Source organism: Triturus cristatus, chromosome 8, assembly GCF_964204655.1.
Source record: "Triturus cristatus chromosome 8, aTriCri1.1, whole genome shotgun sequence".
Classification (NCBI taxonomy): domain Eukaryota; kingdom Metazoa; phylum Chordata; class Amphibia; order Caudata; family Salamandridae; genus Triturus; species Triturus cristatus.
The window spans coordinates 1,423,104,693-1,423,129,020 of record NC_140591.1 but is presented as its reverse complement, the minus strand read 5'-3'; the positions used below and the strand labels follow the sequence as shown (position 1 = coordinate 1,423,129,020).

The following is a 24,328-nucleotide window of genomic DNA, read 5'->3' as shown; positions in this document are numbered from 1 at the left end:
ATTTCTAAGTTTTAGTTTTTTGGCGCAGTGAATGGATTAGTACATGGTGCTGAATGGGTCACTAGAGGACTGCAAGGGGAATGACAGGGTATTTGCTGGAACTGCATGGATACTGACTGGGGAATTGAAGGTGTGAAAGACAAGTGTGTAGGTGGTTAGAGGACTGCATGTATAGTGGATAGGCGTTTGAAGCAGTCCATGTGCTAAGGCCTGGCTCACTGCATGAGTACTTGGGTACTGACGGAATGATTAGAGTACTGCAAGGAGAGTGCCTTGGTGAATTTATAGGTGTTTGGGTTTTGGTGCAGTGAATGGATTAGTATATGGTGGTGAATGGGTCACTAGAGGAGTGCAAGGGGAGTGACAGGGTATTTGCTGGAAGTGTATGGATACTGACTGGGGAATTGAAGGTGTGAAAGACAAGTGTGTAGGTGGTTACAGGACTGCCTGCATAGTGGATAGGTGTTTGAAGCAGTCCATGTGCAAAGGCCTGGCTCAGTGCATGAGTACTTGGGTACTGCCGGAATGATTAGAGTACTGCAAGGAGAGTGCCTTGATGAATTTATAGGTGTCTGGGTTTTGGTTTAGTGAATGGATTAGTATATGGTGCTGAATGGGTCACTGGAGGAGTGCAAGGGGAGTGACAGGGTGCTTGCTGGAAGTGTATGGATACTGACTGGGGAATTGAATGTGTGAAAGACAACTGTGTAGGTGGTTACAGGACTGCCTGCATAGTGGATAGGTGTTTGAAGCAGTCCATGTGCAAAGGCCTGGCTCAGTGCATGAGTACTTGGGTACTGCCGGAATGATTAGAGTACTGCAAGGCGAGTGCCTTAATGAATTTATAGGTGTCTGGGTTTTGGTTTAGTGAATGGATTAGTATATGGTGCTGAATGGGTCACTGGAGGAGTGCAAGGGGAGTGACAGGGTGCTTGCTGGAAGTGTATGGATACTGACTGGGGAATTGAATGTGTGAAAGACAACTGTGTAGGTGGTTAGAGGACTGCATGCATAGTGGATAGGCGTTTCAAGCAGTCCATGTGCTAAGGCCTGGCTCACAGCATGAGTACTTGGTCACTGACTGAATGCTTAGAGTACTGCAATGAGAATGCCTGGGTGCATTTATAAGTTTTTGTTTTTTGGCGCAGTGAATGGATTAGTACATGGTGCTGAATGGGTCACTGAATGATTGCAAGGGGAGTGATGGTGTGTTTGCTGGAACTGTATGGATAGTGACTGGGGAATTGAAGGTGTGAAAGACATGTGTGTAGGTGGTTAGAGGACTGCATGCATAGTGGATAGTAGATTGAAGCAGTCCATGTGCTATGACCTGGCTCACTGCAAGAGTACTTGGTCACTGAATGAATGATTAGAGTACTGCAAAGAGAGTGCCTGGGTGAATTTCTAAGTTTTAGTTTTTTGGCGCAGTGAATGGATTAGTACATGGTGCTGAATGGGTCACTAGAGGACTGCAAGGGGAATGACAGGGTATTTGCTGGAACTGCATGGATACTGACTGGGGAATTGAAGGTGTGAAAGACAAGTGTGTAGGTGGTTAGAGGACTGCATGTATAGTGGATAGGCGTTTGAAGCAGTCCATGTGCTAAGGCCTGGCTCACTGCATGAGTACTTGGGTACTGACGGAATGATTAGAGTACTGCAAGGAGAGTGCCTTGGTGAATTTATAGGTGTTTGGGTTTTGGTGCAGTGAATGGATTAGTATATGGTGGTGAATGGGTCACTAGAGGAGTGCAAGGGGAGTGACAGGGTATTTGCTGGAAGTGTATGGATACTGACTGGGGAATTGAAGGTGTGAAAGACAAGTGTGTAGGTGGTTACAGGACTGCCTGCATAGTGGATAGGTGTTTGAAGCAGTCCATGTGCAAAGGCCTGGCTCAGTGCATGAGTACTTGGGTACTGCCGGAATGATTAGAGTACTGCAAGGAGAGTGCCTTGATGAATTTATAGGTGTCTGGGTTTTGGTTTAGTGAATGGATTAGTATATGGTGCTGAATGGGTCACTGGAGGAGTGCAAGGGGAGTGACAGGGTGCTTGCTGGAAGTGTATGGATACTGACTGGGGAATTGAATGTGTGAAAGACAACTGTGTAGGTGGTTACAGGACTGCCTGCATAGTGGATAGGTGTTTGAAGCAGTCCATGTGCAAAGGCCTGGCTCAGTGCATGAGTACTTGGGTACTGCCGGAATGATTAGAGTACTGCAAGGCGAGTGCCTTAATGAATTTATAGGTGTCTGGGTTTTGGTTTAGTGAATGGATTAGTATATGGTGCTGAATGGGTCACTGGAGGAGTGCAAGGGGAGTGACAGGGTGCTTGCTGGAAGTGTATGGATACTGACTGGGGAATTGAATGTGTGAAAGACAACTGTGTAGGTGGTTAGAGGACTGCATGCATAGTGGATAGGCGTTTCAAGCAGTCCATGTGCTAAGGCCTGGCTCACAGCATGAGTACTTGGTCACTGACTGAATGATTAGAGTACTGCAGTGAGAATGCCTGGGTGAATTTATAAGTTTTAGTTTTTTGGCGCAGTGAATGGATTAGAACATGGTGCTGAATGGGTCACTAAATGATTGCAAGGGGGGTGACGGGGTGTTTGCTGGAACTGTATGGATACTGACTGGGGAATTGAAGGTGTGAAAGACATGTGTGTAGGTGGTTAGAAGACTGCATGCATAGTGGATAGGCGATTGAAGAAGTCCATGTGCTAAGGCCTGGCTCACTGCATGAGTACTTGGGTACTGACGGAATGATTAGAGTACTGCAAGGAGAGTGCCTAGGTTAATTCATAGGTGTTTGGGTTTTGGCGCAGTGAATGGATTAGTACATGGTGCTGAATTGGTCACTAGAGGAGTGCAAGGAGAGTGACAGGGTATTTGCTGGAAGTGTATGTATACTGACTGGGGAACTGAAAGCCAGTGCATGAGTACTTAGGTACTGACTGAATGATTAGAGTACTGCAAGGAGACTGCCTGGGTGAATTTATAAGTGGTTGGGTTTTGGTGCAGTGAATGGATTAGTACAACAATGTATTGCATCAAAACTGACTTACAGGGTAACTCTAAAGATTTCGAGACCCCGTTAAGCACTTGGGATAATGGAGAAAGAGTTATTTCTCAAACCAGCAACTTGTCTTTAACTGAACACAACCAGACACTGAGTATCTTCATTTAGAAGGATGTGGAACACAAATCAATCTCTGTGAACCACACTGTAGCTGCTAGAATGGAAACAAAGTATTTGCTGTATTGGACGCCATGGGAAGTGAAGGGGCTAGTATCTCAGTCATCGTTCTAACGTCCTCCGCTATCCTCCACTTTCCATCAGGTGGAAACAAACCGCTAATCACTGAGGAGCTTATTTACAAAACGTTAACGCAGCACAGGGCTTCGGGCAAAGATGTTGTGCTGCGCTGCATTACAGCGAGAGAGAAGAAGTGCTCCACAGTTACAAAGATATAGAGCATTTCTGCTCTCTCCTTTCACTGGTTCACTGTGCGTAGCCTGGTACCAAGCGGCACTCTTGTAACATAGGAAAGGGTGCCTTCATCACAGGCAGGAATGTTTTTGTGGAGGAAGGTACACCTACTTGTGCAAAAACAATCTTTATAGGTCATTTCCTCTTATGTGTCTGCTGTAGAACTATATACATTCCTCTGTCACAGCATTTTTGGCGCATTCCCAGCTTTACAAGTCTGTGTAAATCTTGAAATGCATCAACGTCCATGGGTGGATGCATGAGAACGTCCATGCTCCACCCATGGGATATCTCCCAAGTGTAAATGTTGCGTAACTCAGCGCAAGCAGCTGTTTTGCGTTACATTTCCTTACAAAGCCATGCAAGGCCACACAAATCAGGCCTTGTGTTGCTCTGTAACTATTACTAAAGCCCTTGCGTTGTCCTTGTATCACCTTGCATGAAGCAAGGTCAGAGCAAAGGCTACACAAATTTGGGCCTGAGTGTTCTACTCGAGGTTGAACTGCATTTTGTTAAAACTGAAAATGTGGTGGAAATTCTACTGTAATACTTCAAAAAATGAGTACGAAGTTCCTAAGTGGGTCACAGAACATGGTAAGAGAGTATGTGTGATATCAGGTTGATCGGTTGTCTTCCAAGGAGGAGGGCATTCCTCCTTTCAGAACTAGGGCCCTCACACACCCAGCAAGCTAGGTGTCATGCTTCATCATATGGGCCTGCTCCTCGTCGGGTCAGCACTGCAGTTCCCGATTGACACCCATAAAGGGGATGTTTATTGGAGATCTTTTGTTCCTTGCCGTTTAGGTGCCGTGGGTGTAAGGGGCCTAGTATGTGTAGATGTAATGGTGAATGTGCAGTATAAAACAGGGGAGGGAATCCTCTAAATAAATGTTATTCAGAAAGGATCCCAGCATGGTTTAAATAAAAATGTAGGAGAGGCGACTATCTGGCTACAATGTGTCGGAAAAGCGCTCTACTCCTAGATGGTCGACATGTTTCTCACCTAGTAGTCAAGAATGATCTGTGGCGATTCCTCAGGACCAAATGGAAAGAAACCTCTTTACACCTAATGGTGGTGTGTAAAACTACCTACCATACAGTGGTCCTACGGAGACTGTACCCACTGGTTTAGAGGCCAACCTATGAAGGGAAAAATATATTTGAAAACATGAGGGCAGTGATTAGCTGGTATGTATGTTAACTGCTTATCAAAGAATCTTCGAAATCTAGTCAGTCAATAACAAAACAGAGGTGGTGGGTAGGGTAATCTTTCAATAGTTAGATCCCATGGCCTGAGGTGCGTGTATGCGTCATAATGTTGGCTAAATATGCTTTCTCACAACCCATCGGTTTAGTAGTAGCGTGTTGACAGGTGTTTAACTTCCCTCAGTGTACAGATTTCTGTCATAGTGAAAGTCCCGCTTGGGAACACTGTGTAAGATTTGGATTATTCTCAGTTATTTACAAGTGAACCCCAAGGGATTTCATCGTTAAATCCCTGATGGTCTGAGCCCAAACGATGTACCCACCTTTGTTCCATTCTAAAGAGGGCGGGGTGTGTAATCTGTGGGTGACTTTCTAGGAGTTTATTCTCTCCTCTGTTTTATCCTGCACATTCACTATTACATCCACACATACTAGGCCCCTTACACCCACGGCACCTAAACGACAAGGAACAAAAGATCTCCGATAAAGAGCCTCCTATGGGTGCCCGTCGGGTATTGCAGCGCCGACCCGAAGAGGAGCAGGCCCATATGATGAAGCATGACACCTAGCTTGCTGAGTGTGTGAGGGCCCTAGTTCCGAAAGGAGGAATTCCCTCCTCCTTGGAGGACAACCGATCAACCTGACATCACATCTACCCTCTCCGGTGTTATGTGACCCACTTAGGAATTTGTTCTCATTTTTTGAAGTATATCAGGGCACGTACGTTGGACCTTTTCAAAAGCCCACTGTCCCTATTCTTTGACCTTAAATTCTACTATGCCATTGTGCATCTGAGATGGAAGAGACAAATGTAAAGGCATAATTACATGTTTTATTGCATAGAGTTCTTTTGAGGCACCGTTTGCATCCTATAAACAAATGGAATCTATAATTTTTCTTCCATTGTTCCTCTTTAGCACAGTTGTGAGAACAGACTCCAGAGCACATCATATCATTATTAGCAATGTTATAAACCTCTGCGTCTGAAGCTGTCACCATTTTCACTGGGGCACCAATCATTGTCCTCCTCGCTAAAAGAATTCACTCCGTGCCACCCTCAATTTCTCCTTTGTTGAGTTATTTGTACACTCACAATAATCACTACAATAGTTTGCAAACAACAAAATCTAATCAAGCGACTTTTCTTGCCAGCACATCACACTCTGCTGAATCTGACTGCTCAACTCTAGATGCAAACCCAACACAAAATCTAAAGTGTGCTCCTGGAATACCGATATTGAAGCCCTCTTTGGGTGTTGCAGGTAATGTAACAACTGTGAGGGATGAAAGGCCCGACTTCCTTATAGTATATGTGGCAGACGAAGTCCTCCTGCTGTAGAATCAGCCCATAGTTTAGTAACTCTCAGCTGAGGTCTATGAATGCTCCCGATATAGGAATGGATATCAGCAGTTTTCTTGTGTAGGAAAGGGACCTTTTTGTATGGTCACCCAACATTTTATTCTCCAATGCTGATGGTTATGACTCTGAAAGTGCACTGGAGCCTGCTTCCCAGTGGCTGTGCTCTCTCCCTAAATCTGATGAATGTGAATTGGTAACCCGAATTGGCAAGGACTTTAACCTCCTTATAAGACCCTGGTACGTTGCACCAGGAGCACGCAGGGCATGGGAGTTAAAGAGGTCACCAGGGCCTAAAACACTGATCGTGCTAACCTGTGACCCAAGTAAACAGATGACAGCAGGCTTGCCATTGCAGACTGTAGGAACAGTGCAAACTGCTCCCACTTGACTTTTCCTTCATCAAAGTGGCAAGGTCACAGCACTATTTTTAATATATGTCAGTCACCCCTAAGGTAGAACTCCTGAACCCAGAAGGCAGGGTGTAATATATTAAATCGTGGACATATAAGTGCAAGCTTAAATGTCCCATAGTAGCCTCTTTCCATTAAGGGCTACTATAAGCGTTCAGGGAGCCATAGGCTTACATAGGCTAGCATCAGGGCACCCAAGGTTGTCAGTGCCATTATAGTTCTACTGAAATATGTCATGTTCGGTATCAAATAGCTTGTCTTATTAAACCCGACCTTATTCTAAAGTAGGATTTAATGTAACTGCAGATAGGTGGCCTAACTGGCCCAGCATTTCCTGACTGACAGCCTACAGCTGCTGCCTAAATACTTCAAGAATTCACTGACCCATCTCGCTTTAAGCGAGAGATTATACCCTCGCAGAAACTATGCAATGATCTGTCGGAATATTATGAAAGTAAGATCAAAATAATTTTAGATGAGATTGATAATGCAACTGCATTAAAACACGCTATTTTACACACTCATAGCTCTGCTCAATCTGGACCGCCTCCTCCTTCAGACCTCACCCCCGTGACATTGACTGGGCTGGATCCTATCTCTGTCGATGTTTTTAAAACTTTGTACAGGGCCATGAAATCATGGTCATCGTTGGACTCTATTCCACCAAAGCAATGGATAAAATGGAAGAGGAGCTTGCAGGCCCTCTCGTGCAACTTTGTAACCATTCCCTTGACACCGAGAATGTACCTGACTGTTGGAAGAAAGCTATAGTTAACCCATTGCTGAAAAACGTTCTGTGTGACCCCTCAGATCTAGCTAATTTCAGGCCTATTTCCCTTCTTCCCTTTCCAATAACAATTTTAGAGTGCCACATAAGTTCAATATTGTCGCAATACTTAGAGGATTATGCACGGCTTGAGGAAGAGCCATTTAGATTCCGTCCTGGCCATGGAACCGAGACTGCCCTAATTTACGCTACCGATGAAATGCGAAGGACGACAGACAATGGACAATCTGTTGTACTGGTCCTTCTAGATCTGTTGGCTGCGTTTGACATGGTGGACCACTACGCTCTTCTGTCCAGACTTATGGCAGTGGGTGGGGGGCCTGATGTTAAACTGGCTAAAATCCTATCTGTTTGGTCACTGTCAGGCGGTATCTATTCCTCCTTTTCTTTTATCCAAATTTAGAATGACAACAAATGGTGTCCCCCAGGGAATTTTCCCTCAGCCCTATTCTATTCAATATTTATACCAAACCCCTTATCTCACTTATTAAGGTCCACAAGATTAAGTTAATTAACTATGCAGACGATACTCAGCTAATTCTGTCACTGAACAATGTCCAGGGGGTCACCAAAGGCAACTTCCATGCATGCATTCTTGACATCTTTGACTGGATGAATACAAATTCACTCAAGATGAATGGAAGCAAAACTGAACTCCTTTGTTGCTCATCCAATAAAATCCTGGTATCCCTATCGCCTAACTTCTGGCCTCTACCCACGGAATTGCCATTGGGCAACCCAGCGGCGGTACGAAACTTAGGTGTGATTATAGATCAAGGTCTGTCTATGGAAAATCAAGTGAACAGACTTACCGGGACTGATCCGGGCCCTTAGGAAGCTATTTCCACCTCTTGACCTGCCAGCCAGATCATTGATTTCCAGAGGTGTAATACTAAGTAGACTGGACCATTGCAACGCCCTGTTATTAGGAGCCCCTAGCTATCTGTTAACGAAGCTAGAGCGCATCCAGATAATCGCAGCTAAGCTAACATTGAGCAGAACTCGACATTCATCTGCCACAGAGGCCTTGAAGGATCCACACTGGCTGCTTATCAAGCAGAGAATTATCTTTAAATCTCTCTTTATTGTCCATAAGGCACTACACAAAAGGGACCAAAACCCCTACAAAACAAACTAAGAAAATATACTCCTGGCAGAAACCTTCTATCAACCACAGGCAACTATGTCCAAGAACTCAGATTTCAAAAGGTCCGACAAGGAGTCATTTCCGACATCTTTATTTTTTCAAGACTTTGTTTCTGCCTTTCACATGAGAACTCTGTGCTGTGCTCATTCTCTGTCTATTTCTGGAGTTTGGTCTGAACATTGTGAGCAAGGCCGATAAACACTCCCTCTTGTTATTATTATGTTCTGGTCAGGCCCCAGCACTCAGACAAAACATACCAATGCAGCTGTTTCTGCTGGAGAATCGTACTTTGAGATTATGGGGATGCATGTTTAGGGAAGACGTTCTTGGAGAGGGACCTTTCCAGGGAGAAGAGCAACCCGCACCTTTGATGTAGAAATACGATCTATGGCCTGAGGTATGGGGTCTGCTGACAAAGCCCAGATATCGTCTTACCAAGGGGAGGTGGTTAGGCCATATAGTCCTTTTTCCTCTCTCTTTATGAATAATATCGTCCTTTATGATACATGGCCTTGCTGCAATGCTATCTGTATTGATAAAATGCTTTTTGCTGCTGGTGTTGGCTCGTATACTGCATTTTAGAGCACGTTAGTTAAAATAAGAATTTTAAATTATTTTTGTGTCTCTTTCAGATCTTATTGTGGACAAGTACAAGAGTGTGAGCGAAAAGGTGTGTCTTGTTACCGTGATTTCGGAGAGGTCCGGGAGTGTTGTGTTCTGGGGTGTTTAATCATTGGTTTATCTGTTTGTCAGTAGGAGAGCTAGTGAGACACTATAGCTAGTCGGTCTTGGGCTCGTGGCCACTAAGGCGGTAGGACGGCTTAGCCCCTATACACCAAGGTCCCATAATCCTGTGCATAGTTCTGCTTATGTGCAGAACCTCTGCAACAGCTTCAGGAGGAGCGTGGCTTGTCCAGGTGTTTGACCGGCTGCTACTCCGGCCTGGGCAGAGGGAAGGAGCCATGCAAGGTTCTAATTGGGGCCTGTGATAAAAGGGACCCTAGAAACCTAAACACTATGAATTAAAGCCTATTAAATACTAACTGATGGGTCGGGAGGAGAGTAATATAAAAAACGGGTGGGTTTATTTTTCCTTTTGTCTTCTTTCTTGATTTCATGTCCTGCATGACAATACTTCACTTGCCTAAACCGCTAGGCTTGTAAGACCTGGAAACACTCCAAAGACTAAACGGACCTTGTGAGACACCCCCTGGGAGCACATCCTTTTAACAACACCCTATGGAAATCGGCCCGATTGTAAGTCGAGAGGGGTCCTTGAAGACTGAAGGGACCGCGCATCTTTAAACAAAGACCGGTTGAAAGCTAAAAGAAGAGGAATTCTTCATTTCACATTTCTGTTCACTTTCTTACTTTATTTGGCTGTCAAGGCTAGAAAGACACCTCACGTCTCACCACAACTAGCATCACAAAAGACTGTATTCCCAGAGAAAGAAGAGCACATGTATTAAACCTTAAACTGGGAGGAAAATCACAACTGAACTGTGGCTTGTTTCCTTGTTCTGGGGGAGCCAGTGGATGAGACCTCCAGCCGTCCAAGAGGGACGAGAAAGAGGTGACAGAAGATTAGAAACTCACATCAAGCTAAAAGTAATTATACAAATAAACACAGATGTTTCAAACCCACTTATTTTGTTTTGTCAAATGCAGGCCAAGCAACACACTCCTATTTTTGAACCACTGGAAAGAGCCTTCTTCCATTCCCACAAAGCCCTCCACAACACAGGATCAGCCTACCTCAACCACCGCCTCTCGTTCCACACCCCCCAGAGATCCCTCTGCACAGCCCAGCTCTCCCTAGCTATGGTGCCACGCATCAAGAAAACCAGAACACGAGGATGGTCCTTCTACTTCCTCACAGCCAAAGCATGGAACACCCTCCCACTGCACCTCCGGCAGACACCAACACTCTCCAAGTTCACGAAAGACCTCAAGACCTGGCTCTTCGACTGAACCCTAATGAACACCCTGGAACTAAGCCCCCCCACTAGTGCCTTGAGACCCTATGGGTGAGTAGTAGCGCTTCACCGGCACTTGATTGATTGATAGGTGTGCCATGCAAGGGGGGTAAGGACAATGGAAAACCTAGGTGAGATTTATCAAGCCATACCAGGGTGCCTTGCATTAGTCTGCCCCAGGGAGGCATTCCGTGGGTGGAGTAAGGGTGTTCCACGCACCCACCCATGGATTTTTGCACAAATCCTAGCTTTACCATTAGTGGTAGACCTTGGAATGCATCAAAATGCTACGCCTCCCCAAATGAGGCGTAACAAGATGTTCATATGCCGATGACACACAGACGATCTTTTATCTGTCATCGGCACAGAACCATTAAGCGTCTTTGCTGAACCTGGGCTTGAGTAGAATTTCCTTATGGATCGATAAGTACTCACTCAAGCTCAATGGTAACAAGACTGAGGTCATGGTTCTGGATAAAAACACCTCTCTTTGGGGGCCTAGACACTGGCCGGAATTCTTGGGGACCCTGCCCAGCCCGTCTCCTAAAGCTCTTTTGCCTGCTGAAATCTGCCTCAGTTTCTCACTTGCTACAGTAACTGCATTGACTGAGGCTCACTAAGCGTATTGAATTTCAAGCATTGTGCTTTATGTTCAAGGCCAAACAATACGATAACTGGCAGTCCCTTAACAGCCTACTTGTCCCTTGAGATCATCAAATCGAGCTTTGTTCCCTGTACCGAGGTTCCGTTTAATTAGCATACAAGGCTGCTCTTTGACGTATCTTGGTTTGAAATGTGGTAACCTCTTCCGGAAGCTTAGAAATTGTAATTGATTAATGACCTTTCCTAAAGGCCTGACAATTTTTATTAAATTTAGTTGGACACCCTACTTGCATTTGCTGTGCACTGGGAAACTCTTATGGGTAGTTGTGCTCATTACAAGACTCATAATAATGAGGAGAAAAATCTTTATTTCTCCTAATTGTTTCCCCTTTCTATTTCTGCAGCATTCTGCAATACTAATAGAAAGAGGACGTCACTTCTCAGGACTGTTTTTGTGCAGGAAGATGTCCCTTCCTATACAAAAACAATCCAGCCTACTACGCAGACACACTAGCACCATGATGTGGGAGAGTAGGATCTGCTTCACATGGGTACCCCCACTTTTTGCTGGTGTTTCACTGTTTTTCGACCTTAGTCTGGCTGTGGCCCTGCTAATTAGGACCACAGCCTAGCTTCTTTCTCTCTAAAATGGTTTCCATGTACATTAGGTACATATCTAATTGGATTCTGGAGTGCCTTATAAGCCCCTAGTATATGGTACACTATGTACCTAGGGCATAGGTACCTCAGAGGCCTACCAGGGGCTGAAGCATGTATTATGCCACCCCTGGGAAGCACTCCAAAATGGCACCACAGGTCTGCTGCTGCAGCCTGGGTAAGGGTGTGCTTGCACCCCTTATCGTGGTATAGGCTACCTATATCCACATACATATACAGACACATATAAACCTATAAGGCACTCCTATAGCAGGCCTTGACAATCCGGAAGGCAGAGTGCTTGGTTTTGTGTGAGAGGGTGCCTAAGCATGAGCTGAGCCCCTCTGCAGCTTTCGGAAATCCTTCCTTATAGCTGTTCTGTGATACAGCCATACAATATACTCTTAGGTGCATTATAACCTCGCGGTAAATGCAAACTTTGGAACGGCTGCATCAAAACATGTCGTGTTTGGTGTCAAATGCTTTAGAATACTACCCCCCCCCCGCCAGTTCTGGCAGTGGGGGTAGCATTCCACCCTTCTAGAGGGAGAGGCATGTTCACACTGGTCTAAACCCGGTAGGACTGAGCCCTGGCATCACAAAATGGATGCCTCTGCCACAGACACAGGTCTGGCCTCCTGCTGCTGACCGAAACTCTGGCAGGGAAGGCCTGGACAATAGGTTTCCTGTCGAAGGGAGGTGTAACCACCTCCCCAGACAGGCAGATGTGTATTGGGGCTGGGCGGCAGCACTCTCTGGGGCTTTGAAGTCCTGTACTGGGGGCACACTTGGTGTCCCTGTGCATAGTCCAGTTCAAACCGGTGGCAGGGGCTACCTGCCCCTGCTCTGGCACGAAACTGGACAAAGTAAATGGGTGTAGCCACCCCTCTTTCCACACCGTCCCATAGGTGGGCCCCCAGAGTATGTTCAACCCCCTAACTTGGTATAAGTATAGGAACCCAGTCCTTAGGACTTTAGATTATCCCTGGACTACACTCTGAACGAGAATCCTGGACCTTCAACGCTCTACATCAAGATTAGAGCACTGAAGATTGGGATCAAGGAGTGACCCCCCTGCTTGGCAGGCACCAAAGAAGCAACTGGCCGGTCTGCATCGCTGAAGCTCCTGCCAGACGCCGAAGTCTTTGCATCACCAGAGGTGGATTTCCAGACTTCCCCGAGGCTACCCTGAGTCCACAGCAAAGTTGAGGCCCATGGCTATCGTGGGTGACGTGGAACCATGACCCCTGGACACCGTGATCTTTTGCAGCAACAGCATCTTCCTGGGCTTCCTCGAAGTTGTGCTAAGGACTCCGAGTAGCCCCAGCCTTTAGCACCTCTTACACTGAAGATTGCTGGCCTCCACGAGTGGGCCAGCTTTAAGTGCGACCGCTCGAGGCTCCTTTCCGATCACTAGCCCATTGGCTAGCAGGTCCCCACGAACGCAACTCCTCTTCTGCTTGGGCTTTCCTGGTTGCACCAGACGTGCCCTTACTTACCCTTGCTGGGTGAGTCCCTCAGACCTTGCTGGTCTGCACCGCAGTCTTTTCTCTGAATTCCATTGACTTGCTGTTGCCAATGCTTGTTGGGTCCATTCTGGTCGCCAACACCGTAGCACTCGACAGACTTTATGGGACAGCTCGAACCCAGCTTGTGGACTTCATCAACGCCTCCTGGACCTCGTGGCTGAAGAGTCAAGACACCCGTCAACTCACCTGAACCACCCGACATCTGTGGGCATTGGTCCATCATGCCCTCGGTCACTGGCTAGTGACCCAGACTCTGTCCCCTCTGCTTTCAGGTTCCTTCCATCCTAGATCCAGACTTGGATCTCTTCAGACACTTCTCCTCTTCACGGCAGCACCAGTTCTTTGCAGGCTTCCATTGAAATCGACGACGCGACCCGACACCAAAAGACACCTATGCACCCGGCTTCCCTGGGTGAGGTAACTCGAGTTCTCCGGTGCTCCCATGGGTGCTAGCCCTAGAACTTGTTAAGTCCAAAAGGGTTTGGTCTTGACTCGATTAGAAGTGTCCCTAATCTTTAAATTTCCAACCACGACATTGCCCATAGAAGATAACGGGAACCCGCGGTTGTGTTCTCACACTGCAAACAGTCCCCGTGGGTCCCCTGTGTCACCACCTTGGTTGGTTCCTTGGGGTCCTAGCGATTCTACAGGCTATAGGCCTTGTGTCTAGTTCAGTCGTGGTTCTTATACCACTTTTTTAGTATATGGTTTGGTACGCCCCTAGGGCCCAAACATTTATTTGTGCTATTACTGTTGATTGCTAACTTGTAACTTAAGTACTTCGAACTCCAGTCTCATAAAGAGACTAGAGGGGTGTTTTTGATCTTAAATACATATATTTTAAATATATACCTGGTGTGGTTGTCCTTTCATTTGATCATTCAAGAGATTATAGACTGGTAAAACAAGCTGCATTACATTCCTTCAAGACTTGGCCTGAAGGCTGCTCTCCATAGCTACCACTAGGATAGCTTTCAATAAAGGTTGTCTTTAACCTATCACCATAAAGGGTTGTTTGGACTGATACAAGGTGCCCACTAGAACTAGTGGACAGCATATATCAGGCCACCTTCTCACACATGACCTTTCATAAAGGCCTGTCAATTTTAATTACATTTACTTGGACACCCTACTTGCATTTGATCAGCACTGGGAAACTCTTCTGGGTAGCTGTGCTCATTACAAGACTCATAATAATGAGGAGAAATATCTTTATTTCTCCTAATTTATTGCCCTTTCTATGTCTGCAGCATTCTGCAACACAAATAGAAAGAGAACATCACTTCTCAGGACTGTTTTTGTGCAGAAAGGTGTTCCTTCCCACTCAAAAACAATTCTGCCTACAACGCAGACACCCTTGCACCATGACACAAGGGTGCCTGCGTTGGTACTAGGCATTCAAAGGTTTGCAAGCACTAGGAAAGGAAAGGAATGTCCAGTATAATTTTAAATACAGTGCTTTCCTGTCCCTTCTCTTACATGCAGCGCCGCACAGCACAGAAAGGTGTCTTGCTGCGTTGCGCTGTGTAAACAAATTATAAATATAGGCCGAAGTATTTAACCTGTAGGTGGCGAGCCTACATTTACAGTGTAGTTGAGAGCTTAACAGCTGACACCACACAGTTCAATCCTCAGATGGATAAATAAAAGTGGTTCATTTCCTTCCTGGGAATGGAAAACTAATGGTGCTAGGCAGTCTAACTACTGTCAACAGCTATTCAGATTGGTTGCCAAAAAGCCAATCGGAGACGTTTGAAAGTAAAGATGAGCTTTGATTGTTTTAGAGAGTTTGGATTGCTGATTCAGTCAGGGTTGCTTCTGTGTTAAGACTGTTCTGATTGGCGGCTGGACCTTGTATATAGTCTGCCTGTGATTGGATAGATGAGCTGGGACTATTCCCTACTATTGCTGCAGTCCATGGCTTGCGGAGAGATTCCTTACATGACTTTTCCTATCATCGGAAGTTGTGCTAGGGTAGGCATATTTTGACACTGATGCATTTTGCTCATCCTATCCTAAAACTACAAAGGAAATGAAAAGGAAAGCATCACTAGCCTTGAAAGTTGACTTTTTATGACATGCAAGCATACACCTCTTCTATATAGAGCCTTTTTTATTTTTCCTATCCTAATTTTCTAAAGTGGTCATTTAGTTTAGATTTGTTGTGAAAAATCAGTAATTATGTTCTATGTTGTCCACTCTTTAGGGCTACTTTGCAGTCTGTTATTAATGGCCTGGTCTTCATCTACGCCGTGGAGGAGATTAACAGAAATCCTGCCCTTTTACCAAACCTCACGCTGGGGTACCATTTATTTGACTCCTGTGCTAGTGAGATGAAAGCTCTCCAGAGCACCCTGAGCATCATGTCCCAGCAAAGAGAGCCAGTTCCAAACTACAGGTGCCAGAGCAAGGACACTCTGGTGGGTTTCATCGGAGACACGTTCTCATCAACGACCTTCTCCATGGCCCAACTCCTGGCGCTCTACAAGTACCCACAGGTAGGAGGATGCTTTACTTAATCTCTTTTATTATATGTTTTGAGGGGGGAGTCTAACCTCACCTGCCGCAGATATCAGAGATTTGATATTTGCATATGACATCATGGTCAAGATGCAAAACCTGCCAAGAAACTGACAAGGTGCCAATTAGACAAACCCATATCCTGTAACCTTGGGCCAGATATCTCAAATTCCAAAGTTCTGCTGCTCGTCTTGTAGATCCTGTTTCATCCACAGGGCCATATTGCAGGGGCGCAGGTCGAAGTGGAGGTCATTCTTCAACTGATGGACCTTTGTGTGGTTGCCTTGAGTCAAGGGAGTTAGTAAGAATTTACATTTTAGCATTTATGTAGCCCATTTGGTTCCACAATAAAGACAAGGGTTCAGAAACTAAGTGTAAGTGGATTTATTAAAGCTTGATAGACAATCAGTAAATAGTAAAAAAAAAAAAAGGCATTATGGACATGAATCCTTACAAGTAAATTAATGCATCAGTGAGGATTGTGGCTGGACAATAGAAGGCCAATAAAGAGAGCAGATGGAATAATCCAAATACAAAAGAATACAATTCAATGTTCAGCTTAAAAACTCTGTGTCGCAGTGTGAGCGGACACAATGCACCTCACACAGAATGTCTTGAGTTATCTGTTTATTGGCTGTACGTTTATGCTGAATAGCATTCTTTACCGAAAATGAGTCCATCTCCTTGGACACAAATTGCACTCCAGTATCGGAGACAATTTCTTTGGGACAACCTTCCCTCATAAATAACTTCTTTAAAGATTAATGTCAGCATACGATGTAGGCTCCTACATGAAATCTACCTCCCACCACTTGCTGTAGTGATCCACAATAACTCAAACATACTTGGATATTTGTGGTAAAATGTTGACTGGACGTATGAAATCGATAGTCAATTTTGACCACGCCCCAAAAGGTAACACACTGGGCTGTAGTGTCATGGTCTCAATCTTCATGCTTTTGTCACTATTAGCACAAATGACACATGTTCTAACATTGGCATCAATCTCAGAGTCCATACCAGGCCACCAATAACTCTCTCTGATCTTCCTTTTAGCAATGGTTTCAGATGACCCTCATTTTGATCAAAATAATCTTGTGTCTTAACCCACTGGGGGGAATTAACTTATCAAGTCAAATCAGCATTTCATTCTTTTCAACCGACAATTCATCAGCCACCTTGATATTTTTCTATAATCCAACAGGAACAGACTTCTCTTTAGGCCATCCCTGTGTCACCCGTTTCTTTACACATATCAGAACCTCACCTTCTGCCATACTGTAATTCCACTCTTCCTCAGTGAACGCATTACCCTTGCATACATCTACACCCGCTATCAGGCACTCTTCATCCTCTTCTACATCTGCACTTGTTATCAGGCACTCTTCATCCTCTTCTACATCTGCACTCGCTATCAGGCACTCTTCATCCTCTTTACCCTCGCATACATCTACACTCGCTATCAGGCACTCTTCATCCTCTTTACCCTCGCATACATCTGCACTCGCTATCAGGCACTCTTCATCGCCTTTACCCACGCATACATCTGCACTCGCCATCAGGCACTCTTCATCCTCTTTACCCACGCATACTTCTGCATTCGCTATCAGGCACTCTTCATCCTCTTCTACATCTGCACTCACTATCAGGCACTCTTCATCCTCTTCTACATCTGCACTCGCTATCAGGCACTCTTCATCCTCTTTACCCTCGCATACATCTACACTCGCTATCAGGCACTCTTCATCCTCTTTACCCTCGCATACATCTGCACTCGCTATCAGGCACTCTTCATCCTCTTCTACATCTGCACTCGTTATCAGGCACTCTTCATCCACTTCTACATCTGCACTCGCTATCAGGTACTCTTCATCCTCTTTACCCACGCATACATCTGCACTCGCTATCAGGCACTCTTCATCCTCTTCAACATCTGCACTCGCTATCAGGTACTCTTCATCCTCGTTACCCTCGCATACATCTGCACTCACTATCAGGCACTCTTCATCCTCTTCATAACAATTAATAGGCTGACCTTGATCATTGATGGAAGATCGCTATAAATAATCTGCCTGGAAATGTTTTCCCCGGAGATGTATTCCGTGATAAAATCATTTAGCAACAATTTAGAAGTTAGGGGCATATTCACAAGAGTTGCCGCCTAGCCGAATTTTTGTTGCTTAGCTGCATTTTTAGAATACATTGTTACATGGTGTGACTCCTAAGATGGCAGGTGACCTTATTTAAGGTTGACTAGTTGTACATCTCTCCTTCTTCCACAGTTACATTTCTCCTCTTTTTTCCTTTTTCTATGTGTGCAGAATTCTGCAGCACAAATAGAAAGAGGAAATCACCTGGATTGATAGAGTTTGTGCATTAAGGTGTCCCTTCTGGCACAACATAAATCAGTTCTGCAACACAAGCAACCTTGCACGATGGGGCAAGGGTGCCGGTGTTGGCGCATTGCAGCCATTGTGTGCCAACATAGGGGAAAAAGACAGGACTTTTCCCTATCTTATTGATAGTGTGCATTCCTGCACTTTGTTTTGTCGCAGGGCAGAGCAGCAAGGCTACTCGCAGAGCTGTCCAGCAGCAAAACCTGTCAGGCATTGACAGGCAGCGCCTACCTCATGTGCAGCGTCAGAGGTGGTCTGCCGAACTACATCTCCCAGAAGGCCGTCCTTCTGGGAGGGAACACACATCGTTTAAGTCACGTCCAGCCCATGGAGCGTTGTGCGTGATTCTATGAGGGAACCAGGAAGTTCGGTGCAGGGTGGCCGCTCTGCACGCTAACCTTCTATTTTCGCGTGCCTTTCGTTGTGCGCACGCTAACTTTGGGTGCTGCTTTCCCGGAACATCCCTGAGCCAAGTCCGCTTGGGGGGTTGTGTTTGGGATCTACGTTCTGCTTTGACGAGCAGGGGCTAATTGAGTTTTGTTTACTGTTCCGTGGCTGTGGCGGGAAATCATCGCTTGCGGATACCTGACCATTGTCTTTTTACATCAAAGGAGACCACGGAAGTCAAACTTACGTTTCGGCCATGTTCTTGGCAGGATACCAGAATTGGATATGGGAGCATGGCTACTGCCACACCTATGCAGTCAGCTTCAACCTTCCTAACCGTGACATTTTCTTTCCTGTCAACTTGATTTATTTTCTTCTTGCTTTATGGAAACGAGAGAAAGGGTATGTATGGGTCTTCCTGTTATTTTTGCTTTAAGAGAGAGGAAGAAGAGATTGGAGTTCTGATTGGGTTGTGTCTCATTTGTAGGTGTTTATTCTTCAAGGTGAGAGAAGGTATCTTACCGAGTATAGAGGACATTTATTGCAACCGAGGGAGACATATGACAGGTGTTTGACATTCGCTAGTGAGACTTTATGAGTGTAGTCAGTGTTGTAGAAAGCTACGAATCGTTTGTTTTCTGTTACAGGTATCCCTTTCCCTGCTGCTCCTACCCTAATCCCTATCCCTCGCCTGATCGCCTCAATACTCTGGGTCTATTTAGTCAGAGTTGGGGATGTCAGGAGGTAGACCCCTTTGAGCATCACCCCGATCCTGAGGAGTCCTTGTGGACGCAACAGAATCACTCACCACAAATACACTCCTCCCGGTCAGGGCCATTCGCAAAGATGGCGTCTTTGGATGATGTTCTGCAAGCACTGGTAGCAGTACAACAGGAACTAGTTACTTCCAGAGCAGAGACAGCGGCTCTAAGAGAGCGGGTGGCTAGACAGTCTAGGAACCCATTTGATGTCACAACAGCAACCCCCCAGATTGAGGTGACCGTTCCGCCCCCCATTCCTTTGGCTAGTCCTAAGAGGTATTCCTGCAATCCGTTGAAGATATAAACATTCCTGACACAGATAGCTTTACACTTCTCCTGTAAGCAGGCTTTCTTTCCTAACAATCTTTCAGGGGTGGCTTTTGCCATCTCATACCTGACTGGAGACGCAGCCAACAGGGCGGTGCCGTTGGTCAGGAATGATGATCCGTTGCTTACGGATTGGACGGCGTTTTGGAGGGAATTCGAGAGAGTGTTTGATCACCGGGCTACCACGTTTAGCGCAGATAGAGAGCTATTGGAGCTTCGACAGGGTAGAAGAGACCTGATAACCTACATGACTGTCTTTAATCGTCTGGTAGCAGAAACCGCCTGGCCAGAGAGAAGAGGATGTCGCTCTATTACCAGGGATTAAGGGATGACATGAAGGACGTGCTAGCGCAAATAGACCCTCAACCCACTACGTGCACTGACTTAATCAACCTCACATTGAGGTTAGACCATAGGTTGGCAGAAAGGGGAGGGGAGCGTAGAAGAGGAGAGAGAACTGGAGTCGGGGTGGAGTACGACAGCGGTCCCTCATACACCCCTAAAGAGCCAGGACCTGAACCCATGGATGTGGTAGCTATTATGCTCCGTTATCCAAGACCGAGAGAGAGAGTCATAGAGCCCAAGGATTCTGCATGTATTGTGGGAAGAAGGGACACTATGTGAGAGACTGCCCATTGAAACCCAAGAAAAGGAATACTTATTATTCCAGTAAAAAGATGGCGGTTGCAGTGCGGTCCTCCGATAATGGAGACTCCCCTGAGACAGATATCCCTCTAGAAGAACCACACAAGAGGGAATGGAAATTGCCATCATTAGCGATCACCGAGGTAAAAAGCACTGAATCACACATAGTGCTGTCGATGATCCTTAGGACAGGACAACAAAGACACCAGGTACGGACAATGATTGATTCCGGAGCCACAGGAAATTTCATAGACTGTGGCTTGGTACAAAGACTGGGATTACAGAGAGCACCTAGTGAGAAGCCTGTAAAGGTGTTGGCAGTAGATGGCACCCCGTTGAAGTCAGTTTCTATCATGGAACACAGAAGTGGTGGAACTGGTTCTAAAGGGGGACCCTCAGGATCACATTGAGGATCTTACATTAAACATCATTGAGGCACCACAATACGAGGTCATATTGGGCATGCCATGGTTATGGCAGCACAACCCTACTATGGATTGGAGACTGAAGACCATAAGTTTTCACTTAGAGGAATGTATAACTCACAGCATGAGAAACACATATGCACACACCTTGGCTCTGGCGTGGATATACCACGTTGCCACTACAGCAGAGAAAGAGACAGAATTGCCTCCAGAGTATGCCCTATATCTAGAGGTATTCTGTGAGGTCAAAGCAGAGGACCTACCCCCACACCGTGACTATGACTGTCACATAGACTTGGTTGCAGAAGCCACCATTCCGTCATGCAGAGTCTATGCCTTGTCCAAGCCCGAGACCAAACTCTTGCACGAAAACTTGGATAATTTCATTGATATAGGCTTCATTAGACCCTCTCGCTCCCCAGCCGCTTCTCCTCTTTTCTTTACGGCGAAAGCTAATGGGGGGCTACGAACGTGTATCAATTACCACCTGTTGAACAAGAACACTCTGAAGAATCAATACTCGCTTCCGCTCAATCCTGTGTTGCTGGACCAGGTGAGGGAGGCCAACATTTAACCAGGCTCGATCTGAGAGGGGCCTATCACTTGGTTCAAATACGCGACGGGGATGAGTGGAAGACAGCTTTCAAAACACGTTATGGGTTGTTCTAATACCTGGTTATGCTGTTCGGGTTATGTAATGCCCCGGCGGCATTTCAGTTCTTCCACAACGACATGATCAAGGAATACATAGATCGAATTGTGATCGTATCCACCGAAGAGATTTTGATCTATTCTTCCTCTCAGGAACAACATGTGAACACTACTTGTGGGGGGCGCAGCATCCAATCACTGTATACTCGCACCACAGAAATCTACAGTTCATGAAGTCAGCTCGACACCTCTCACAGAGACAGATGCGGTGGATGCTGTTCTTCGCAAAATATGACTTCATCATCACGTTCCGTCCAGGATCGGAAAACAAAAAGTAGACTCGTTGTCCAGACAAGGACAAGAAGAGAGTAATACACCTCCACAAGAACTCACCGAGGCGATCGTAAGTCCCGAAAGAAAGAGTGCTATGCGTGGTAACTGTGGAGCAGTTCCTCGACCGAATCACTAAACATCAATCCCTAGATCAGTGGCAGCAGTGGGCAGAGCAAAGTAATCATCGAACTCTCAAACATGGAGTCCCGTTGCACGACAATAAACTGTACTTACCTACCCATGCTCCGATTGAAGGCTTTCAACTGGTGTCATGACGCAGTACTTGCTGGCCATCCCGGACATAAGAAAACATTACACCTACTCCAACGTCACTTTTGGTGGGAAAGGATGGCTAAGGACGTCGTACAATGGGGATCGCAATGTGAGACATGTGCCTGTGCAAAAGGGGAACAAGTCAAGACCAAGGGGAAACTGATGTCGTTGCCCACACTTTCACAACCATGGCAGACGATCAGTATAGACTTCGTCCTAGGATTACCAATGGGCCAGGGGTATAAGGCAGTACTAGTTGTCATAGACAGTCTCACAAAAATGGGTCATTTTATACCTTGCAAGAATCTTCCTACTGCAGGACAAACAGCTCAGTTGTTGCTATCACATGTGGTTCACTTACACTGACTCCCTAGGGTCATTGTATCTGATAGAGAACCCCAGTTTGTTGCTAGGTTCTGGAGTATGTGGTGCAAGACTCTTCATGTGGAAGCGGCTCTGTCAATCAGCTTCCACCCGCAAACCGATGGGCAAACAGAGAGACTGTGTCAGACTCTAAAGAAAATCCTGCGGTGCTATTCCAAAGAGGCCGCCGAGTCATGGGTGGGGGGCCTATGCTACCACCCCACCTTTGGCTATACCTAGCGAGGTAACAAACCACCCTACGGTTATGGCACAAGCAAAGACTCTCCAGAAAATACACAGGAAGATACAGGTGAACCTGGACCAAGCCAAAGGGTGATACAAGAAATGGGCGGATCAACATAGTCAAGAGGGACCTACGTATCAGGTGGGGGATCATGTGTGGCTCTCTACCAAGAACATCTGTTTTCGGATGCGCTGCATTTTTCATCCCCGGTCCATCGGCCCGTATACTGTTCTCTGCAGAATCAATCCGGTGGTGTACAAACTGAAACTGCCAGCTTCTCTGAGAATCCATTCTGTGTTCCTCTGTAGTCTACTGAAACCAGCAAAATTCACCAGACACAGAGCGGTGCCTCCTATGGTTAGGGATGGCCAGCTGGAATACGATGTGCAGCGCATCCTAGACTCCAGATACCGCAGTGGTCGGCTGTGTTATCTTATTTCCTGGAAAGGGTATCTATCTGAAGACGACTCCTGGGAGCTATGCACCAGGGTACACACCCCCACGGCGGTGCGGGTCTTCTATTCCCATAATCCCGGAAAGTCTGGGTCTAGGAGGTGCATGGGAGGAGAGCGTACTGTCAGGCATTGACAGGCAGCGCCTACCTCATGTGCAGCGTCAGAGGTGGTCTGCCTAACTACATCTCCCAGAAGGCCATCCTTCTGGGAGGGATCACACATTGTTTAAGTCACGTCCAGCGCACAGAGTGTTGTGCGTGATTCTATGAGGGAACCAGGAAGTTTGGTGCAGGACGGCCGCTCTGCACGCTAAACTTCTATTTTCAAGTGCCTTTCGTTGTGCGCACGCTAACTTTGGGTGCTGCTTTCCCGGGAACATCCCTGAGCCGAGTCCGCTTGGGGAGTTGTGTTTGAGATCTACGTTGCACTTGGACGAGCAGGGGCGTATTGAGTTTTGTTTACAGTTCCGTGGCAGGAAATCATCGCCGGCGGATACCTGACCATTGTCTTTTTACATCAAAGGAGACCACGGAAGTCAAGCTGGACATTTCCTCCAGACTTCAGGAAAACCAGTAAGGGTCTGTGTTATTCCAGAGAGAGTCCATCGGCTGAGGCATTGAATTTGATGCGAGACATTGAGTGACTATTGGAGTTGGCGATTGTGTTCTTTTTGCCCCTTACGTTTCGGCCACGTTCTTAGCAAGGTACCAGAATTGGATATGGGAGCATGGTTACTGCCGCACCTATGCAGTCAGCTTCAACATTCCTAACTGCAACATTTTATTTTCTTTCCTGTCAACTTGATTTATTTTCTTCTTGCTTTATGGGAACGAGAGAAAGGGTGAGTATGGGTCTTCCTGTTCTTTCTGCTTTAAGAGAGAGGAAGAAGAGATTGAAGTTCTAATTGGGTTGTATATCCTTTGTAGGTGTTTATTCTTCAAGGTGAGAGAAGGTATCTTACCGAGTATAGAGGACATTTATTGCAGCCGAGGGAGACATATGACAGGTATTGGACGTTCGCTAGTGAGACTTTATGAGTGTAGTCAGTGTTGTAGAAACCTACTAACCGTGTGTTTTCTGTTACAGGTATCCCTTTCCCTGCTGCTCCTACCCTAATCCCTATCCCTTGCCTGATCGCCTCAATACTCTGGGTCTATTTAGTCAGAGTTGGGGATGTCAGGAGGTAGACCCCTTTGAGCATCGCCCGATCCTGAGGAGTTCTTATGGACGCGACAAAACCTCTTAACTGAGGCCCCAAGTGTGTTTGCACCATTTCTATGACCAGGTACTTATTGGCGTTAAAAAACTGCCTCTAATTGGACTTAACTGCATTTTATTCCCTTTAGTAACTTACAAAGAAATCCTTGTAAATATTGGGTT

The 24,328-nt window shown here is 46.0% G+C and overlaps 1 protein-coding gene across 1 annotated transcript in view; it reads left to right on the top strand.

Annotated features, from left to right (window-relative positions):
• LOC146805858 (extracellular calcium-sensing receptor-like) overlaps positions 1-24,328 on the top strand; it is a 148,771-nt gene that overhangs the window by 6,626 nt on the left and 117,817 nt on the right. Inside the window, exon 3 of the mRNA XM_085623827.1 lies at positions 15,375-15,666. Coding sequence (XP_085479953.1) covers positions 15,375-15,666 — 292 coding nt within the window. The remainder of the gene's footprint in view (positions 1-15,374; positions 15,667-24,328) is intronic.